This window comes from Schistosoma mansoni (assembly GCF_000237925.1).
Source record: "Schistosoma mansoni, WGS project CABG00000000 data, supercontig 0170, strain Puerto Rico, whole genome shotgun sequence".
NCBI lineage: Eukaryota > Metazoa > Platyhelminthes > Trematoda > Strigeidida > Schistosomatidae > Schistosoma > Schistosoma mansoni.
Genome location: NW_017386057.1, coordinates 331802 through 339569, shown reverse-complemented (window position 1 = coordinate 339569; position 7768 = coordinate 331802). Strand labels below are relative to the sequence as shown.

At 40.8% G+C, this 7768-nt stretch overlaps 2 protein-coding genes across 2 annotated transcripts; both read left to right on the top strand.

The window, feature by feature from the left end:
- Window positions 1–645: 645 nt before the first annotated feature.
- Window positions 646–2024, top strand: Smp_113780 (hypothetical protein; the record flags this gene model as incomplete). Its single annotated transcript, XM_018796808.1, has 3 exons — window positions 646–770; window positions 1330–1549; window positions 1908–2024. The coding sequence occupies 3 exons, from the start codon at window positions 646–648 to the stop codon at window positions 2022–2024; spliced, it is 462 nt and encodes a 153-aa protein (XP_018646848.1).
- A 757-nt stretch (window positions 2025–2781) lies between these two features.
- Smp_094150 (small nuclear ribonucleoprotein f (snrnp-f),putative) lies at window positions 2782–3232 on the top strand (the record flags this gene model as incomplete). Its single annotated transcript, XM_018796797.1, has 3 exons — window positions 2782–2872; window positions 2909–3022; window positions 3069–3232. The coding sequence occupies 3 exons, from the start codon at window positions 2782–2784 to the stop codon at window positions 3230–3232; spliced, it is 369 nt and encodes a 122-aa protein (XP_018646847.1).
- Between the last annotated feature and the right edge of the window lie 4536 nt (window positions 3233–7768).

Here is a 7768-nt window from a genome sequence, read left to right as displayed (position 1 = left end):
GTGACCTTCTAATGACTTCTATCATCATAAACACTTGTGAACATCCCCTTAAACACCTATTTAAGTTTAGTCCCAAAACAAAACTTAAGGTTAGCACCCAGAAACTGGAGAAACAACACAACAGAAAGGAATGCATTCACATCTTCTACTCCTTGAGAGTAGTCGAATATTGGAATTCACTGCCGACTGAGCTAGTCCAAGTGACTTCCTAGCTGTCCTTTAAGAGGAAACCATATATGTTCTTAAGGACTAAGGACGGTATCTCACGAAGAAATCCCAATACAATAGGACTATTTTGGCGTTAAGCTTATCTATGTTCCCACCTAGAAGCATCGATGATCCACTGCTATCAGATAAAAAGCCAGTTAAAAGAAAACTTCTTTCATTCCATCCAGAACCATTTAAACTACTATGCAGATATTTTTAACCGCTACATATAGTAATTTTTAAAACCTATCACTGACGCGGAAAATTCATTCTCTGGGTCAGTCGTGCAGGTAATGCATTGAAAGTAAAGTAGCTTGGTATTTATGACGGTCACTATCGTTAGTTTTTGCTGCGTTTACGTTGTACTGTGGGATAAACACTATCAACTCCCACAATATATTTCGTTTCGGTTTCTTTCGGAATGTTGGGCTGAGTTAGATGTATCAACAAACTAATTCCTCTGTTGCATGTGAATTTTTGGACCTGGCTGAAAAAGATGTTCCTCCTGTACAATTATTAACAGGTCCACGTGATTTTCTGCAGAATCCCTGCCTTATCGACAAGTTATTCTCGGAAATATTTGTGCTTAACAATTGCTAATGTATGTTATCAACTGTTAAGTAACTACACTAAAGTTTCCTTCAAAATAATTCATGATATCCTGACAATTTTATTTACTGGGAGATCAATGGGATTTAAAAACTTAGATCTGTTAAGTAAATATCATCCAAGTGATTAATTCTCTGTTTACAACTATCGCTCTACCACCATTTGTGTCTTTATAACGTATTCCTACGTAAAATGAAAATCAGATTAAATTTCAACTCGACTAGTTTAACATTTCCGGTTCAGCTCTCATTCATCTCCATTTTTTACTCCTTTCATGCACTTACGTAATGTATCAAGTACAAGTCGCACTCTCCCAACTTTATTTAATAACTGAATCCATTTTCGCACTGAGTTCGTTAGATTACTCCCCTTAAAGTGCCTCTTCGTGATTGGTTTACTGAGCTTCGTGGCGTGCAGATTCTTTAGACAGAACCCGGGACTTCATCTCATTATCCCACTTGCACCTGTGCTATAGGTTATGCAACGAAGTACACAATGTTAATGAAACATTAGATCCGTGAAGTGTGTTTTGCTTGCAATTACGAAGCCGAGAGCTAAAGCTGCATCAGTTGCAGAAGCTCAAACAGCGGACTTGCGGTGTTCCCAGAAGTCTGCACATCCCGAACTTGATATTCATACATTAGTCCCTCATCGCTTATACGCTAGAGCTCTTTTGAATATTGACTGTCATGCTCGTAGAGATTACATTCTCATCCTCAGGTCTACAAAATCTGTAAGTTCAATATAGCTTCCTAGACCACGAACACCTAGAGACCAGATTGTGGCGACTAAACGTGGAACTGCTGCTTTATTACTCAAAACCTCCATGCGGCTAATTGTTTCATTGGCCATTTCAAACTGGCAGGCATTTGATAAACGGTGACAACTAAGTACGTATGAGAGTAGTGGTTTGGTATACAAACACCAATCCACCAGTGAATCACAAATAGAAGACCACCCGTTACCGAAGTTTACCTGCTCATGAAGTGTCATTATTCATTTCATGCAACATTTGTAGCTCAGTCAAGTTGGAATGCTTGTACATGTCTACTGAGTTCCAAGTTTCACACTCGTGTTATTTTATAGTTTAGATTCGATTTAGTTTATGTGTACGCAATTTTCTTTTCCGGAAGCGCCTATACAGTGTAACCATGAAAGACATGATTGACAAAAAGTCTCAAGTGGCTGAATATGCCTTCCGAAAGTAGTGGTTTAGTTATTAAAAGCAGTTTACTTCGAGCCACAAGTAAGAGGATCCAAACACCATTATACATACTCCGACTATAGCAGGCGAGCAGTAACTCACTAAGAGTATAGTCTGAAGCAAACACAAATTTATAACTCATCCCTGGGCTACGAACTGAGAAGTCTGTGTATTTTTATTTGTTTATTTATTTAAACACATAAATATTGGTACAAGGAAGCACCAGATACATATGCGCCATACAAATCTCATTCGATTTGCTTGAGGGCTGTGATACTGCCTAGGTGCCCAAACTGAAGCAGGTGGTTTTCTTAGGGGGCCACACCCGGAGCCTTTGACCGAAAGTCTGATCCACAAGGCAGTGGAGCATCGTGAGGAGATGCATTCCCATGGTAGCCGGTGACCAACGGTTGATTCATACGCCATTTGTTCCCTCAGGATACTGGAGCCCATGTGCACCATTGGTTTGGAATCAGGGTTTTCCAACTCCCCTAGGTGGAGTCGCCTTGTCCACCAACCCGGTTAAAGCGCCGGACATTCGCTTTTCGTCCTCTCAATTTTGTAAACAACACCCGTGGCACGAGAAGGCAGTGAGTAGGACTTCCCTGTCAAAGGCTATATATTCGCGTGGCCATGTGGGAGCATTTCGAGAGAGAGCGTACTCTCCCCACTCTCGGCCGTACCAGGGCATTTGGGGGCTGTGTATTAATCTGTCAGATTTACATCACTAACGATGAGTTCTTTTCTAGACAAACGAAGGGATGGCACATAAACAGACACCAAGGGACTTCTTGAAACTCATAGTCGGAAGACCAGTGGTAGTTAAGCTTAACTCAGGTGCTGATTACAGAGGTAATTTTATATTCATGCAGCTTAAGTAATATGCAGGTGTTCTAATTTCTCTAGACGGTTATATGAATGTGGTATTGGAACAGACTGAAGAGTACATTGATGGTCAGTTGAAAAACAAATATGGTGATACGTTCATCCGAGGAAACAATGGTAAGTCACATCAGCATTTCTAAACTGTTGCAGTTTTTTATATTAGCACACAAAAGCGTTGGTGATGGATACAATTTGTACAGGCCTTTCTTATATGAACAAACCGCTTGTTTAATTCGCAAAATAAATGTGTTTACTCCTGTATATTCCCCGAAACCATACCATGAATTCACAAAACGTAAACAAAGGAAAACAATGTTTGTTAATTAATAAAATTTTCATTACATAAAAAGAATATCTTGATTATAAATACACCTTTTTGAAAAAGTTCTAAATTACTCCACATAGTTAGGATGCACGACAATGTAAGGATCTGCAGTATCAGCAGATGCGTCTAATCCTGTACCACCAATAGTTATGAGAATATTACCCGGGCAGTATCACAGCCCACACACACAAATAGTGTGGCGCATATGTACCTGGTGCCCTTTTGTACCAATATATATGTGTTTAAATAATAAATAAAATGAATCTAATTCCTCATAACCCACTAAGACAGTGGGATTAACCAACAGTGCATACACCACAGCTGCTTTTAAACTACACCCATAACTGTACATATAAACAGCACAAATTATTGCATACTTAACTAAAAACATGATACGTTAGCTACTTTAGTTTAAGTTCCGCAATCCTGTTGCTTACATGAAACGACGTGACCGAGACGGCACATGTATTGCGGTGAGTATATGACATGTAGTTGTAAATAACCAATTGTTATTGCTATCATAAAATCCCAACTCCATGAAATCAAGCTCACAAAATTCAGGAAACATTCAACTTTCTGTATTGTTTTTGTTCCACGTGAACCAATTCTTACCATAAGACGGATAGTGTAGTTGCCTTTGTCTACAACGTATATTGAAGCGAGTATCTGTTTTATATGATAGTTAATCGATCTATGAGCGAAATGGAGAAGTATATGTTACATGACTTGGCTATATATTTTCTTGTTTATAAGTAAAGACATTTTGATATGTGCTTCAGATCTCACAGATATTAAACATTACATCTTGCAGTTCGGATGACTTGGTATTGTTTATGATTTGTGTGTTTTGTAAAGTAACAAGGTTTCGATAAAACTGATATATGGTCGAATCGATGAAAGTCAGACGTAGATGTTTTGACTAAAACCAATAAAACTTATTCCTCCTTATTCAATGTACTTGGTTTCGTCAGGGTTCTTAGAAGTCTATTTTCTATTTTATGGTACGATGAAGCCTGTCTGTTTGTTATATAAACCCAGTATGCTTGAAATAAATGATTCACATCGCAGAGGGTGTTATTGGTGTTTTAGACTTAACTGGCTGGGCTAGACAGAAAGCAGGACCGACAAGTGCTCTAGACTCCTCGTACGGGTTTTGTGTGTCATTGATTCGACCGATAAACCGCTGCTCTCTAATTGGTGGCATTATCACGTTATACATTAACAGGGCATCCAGGCGGTCACAAGTATCATGGTAATAAGATGATTAGTTTCGAATATTTTAAACAATGAAGTCCAATGGATAGAGTCTATGATTCTGAAAATCTTTATCTTTGTAGCTTTTAATAACTAACCCGACCGTTGCTGCTACCTTGACGTGGTGGTCGGGCTTGCCTGCCGTAATGAACCAATAGAGCTATACTGGATGGAACAATCGTTCCTCAAAGTCCAATCATGCCAGACAAGTCGGTTGAAGAGCGGTAAGGCTAAAAGCAGCAAACCCTAGGTCCGAAGTCGTAATGCTGACTGTACAGAGGTGTGACGGCAGTAAGGTGTTTCCCTCTGAACTTCTTCAAAAAGCTAAACGCTCAGACATACCACACGTAGCAGGTGACTAATGCCCAAGTAGGTAGCTTAAACCAGACAGAAAGACATTTAGGTGGGTATTTTGGTATTCCGGCTCAGTGAACAGATAATGATGATCGTCTGTTGCAACTGTGCTCAGAAATCGTCTAGATTTAGCAAGCACTAATTTTAAGCGTAGAGACATCGTCTAACATGGTGACCCCCAGCACCAAACCAACAATGAACTCAAAACAGACCATATTGCCATCAGTCATCGTTGGAGAGGCTCGATAGGAGAATCGCTCGTTCTGGAATACTTGTCTGGACTCTGATCATGCTCTAATACGAGCATGCGTTTGCTTGCGCCCCAATGGATGCAAAAAAGCCACACTAAGAAGACCCATTAAAATTGAACTCAGTCACGAGAAAGCCAAAAGTAGATTCCAGGAACAGCTGAGGTCACACTTAGGTAATACTGGAAACGAGGCTGACCCAGATGTTGCTTGAAAAGATATAGGAACAGCTCCGTAAACAGCAGTGATGTAAACCAATGGATTTCTACTAAGTCCATTGCACTGCTGGATTCTCGTAAACTCATTCCATCAGGCTCTGAACACGATGAAACACGAAAACAAATCAGACCTACGTTAACCAAACGTCTACGGAAAGAGCGTGAGCAGTGGTGGGCAACGAAAGCAAAAGAAATGGAAGAGGCAGTGGCTGTAGGCAACACCAGACAACTCTTCAGACTAATAGAAGAAACCAGAATTAAGAAGTCAAGTGTAAGCGAAGCAATCTTGGGAAAAGACGAAACCCTTATCTGCTCTCAGCCCAGACGTTTAAACCGATGGTCGGAACACTTTAGGGAACAGTTCAGCTGGCCTTAAGCTACTCTACAACTAACCACCATTGCCAGACAGCCTGAATGGAACATTGAAAAAGGTCCTCTGACTCTAGCTGAAGTTCAAAAGACTATACCTAATCTGAAACGAGGAGGAGCAAATGGATAGGCTCCAAATGTTTTTAAATATGGTGGTCCAATTTCAGCGATTAAGTTGACTAATATTTTGGCTAAAATCTGGGAGTTGGACGTAATCTCATCTGACTGGTCACAATCACTGATTGTCCCAATATATAAGGGGTCAAAATCATCCTGTGATAACCATAGAGGGATTAGTTTGACTAATATAGCATCTGAAATACTAGGCTTAATAATTACCGGGCGCCTAACTAAGACTTGTGAACTTTAAAATAAGAATATCAAGTTCGTTTCAGACCTGGTTGTGGCAGTATCGATCACATATTCACTATTCGTCAGGTTTTGAACACAGACATGCTTATCGACAATGATAGCTTTTCCTGACTTGAAAGCAGCATTTGACTTCTGTAGACCGAGAGGTTATGTGGCAGTGTCTGTCATTGAAAGTTGTACCTCAGAGGTACAGAAACGTTGTGAAGGTTCTTTACTCGAACACTACTAATCGAGTCAGAGCTTATGGCGAACTGTCGTCTGATTTTACAACCTCAAGAGGTGTCCGGCAAGTCTGTCTACTATCTACATTTTTGTTCAACTTCATCATAGACTTGCCGCTGGAAATAACTTTCTCGTCGACTGTATTTTCAGGAATCAGTCTCTTAACAGGAGGTCCACTTATCGACTTAGAATACGCAGATGACATAGTCCTGTTCGGTGAAGACGCTAACAAAATGCAGAGTCTTTCAATAGCACTGAGTAACACAATGCCAATGTGTTTGAGATGTGTTCCTCTCCCTATAAATTCAAGTTGTTCCTTCAGGACTGACCTGCATCAACACCAGAACTAAGGACAGGGAGTGAAGTAGTCGAACGCGTCGACAACTTCACTTATCTTGGAAGTCTGATCAGCTCTAACGGGTTGGTGTCTGACGAAATCTCTGCACGATTTTAAAAAGTTCGTTTTGCTTTTGCCAACTTACGTCATCTATGGTGAAGGCGAGATATCCGCCTATCGATTAAAGGACAAGTATACTGTGTAGCAGTTCGCTCTGTTCTACTTTACGGCTGTGAAACGTGGCCATTAAGAGTAGAAGATATTCGTAAGCTGCTAGTAATTGATCACAGATGTCTTAGAAATATTGCTCGCATCTGCTGGGATCACCGGGTAAGTATTGTGAGGTTAGACGTAGGGTATTAAGGGATGATGGTAAATCAGTTGATGAGGTCATGAATCTTCACCGACTGAGATGGTTCGACCACGTGTTACGTATGCCTGAACACCAATTACCACGACGCGCAATGCTGACTTCTGTCGGAAACGGTCGGGAGAAAGTTAGGGGTGGCCAAACCAATACTTGGCATCAGTCCTTGAAGTTACTAACTTCTGATCTGAGCCATGTTGGTAGATGCGGACTACTTGGGGTCCGCGTGACTATCGTAGCCAATGGTTGAAGACTGTGTGACATGGCTCAGAATCGATCACAATGCCGTAGGTGTATACACTCTTTGTCTTCCCTTAAACCTTGAGATTAAAATTGATTCATATCTGTCTTTCTTCCTGTACTATATCCCTATACACAATCTTCCTTTTATATTTTACTACCATTGAAGTAACCACTTCTATGAAGTTGGTGTTCATCTTATTGCGCTAATATATTTTTATTTATTTAAACACAGAAATATTGGTACAAGGAAGCACCAGATACATATGCGCCATACAAATCTCATTCGATTTGCTTGAGGGCTGTGATACTGCCTAGGTGCCCAAACTGAAGCAGGTGGTTTTCTTAGGGGGCCACACCCCGAGCCTTTGACCGAAAGATCTGATCCACAAGGCAGTGGAGCATCGTGAGGAGATGCATTCCCATGGTAGCCGGTGACCAACGGTTGATTCATACGCCATTTGTTCCCTCAGGATACTGGAGCCCATGTGCACCATTGGTTTGGAATCAGGGTTTTCCAACTCCCCTAGGTGGAGTCGCCTTGTCCACCAACCCGG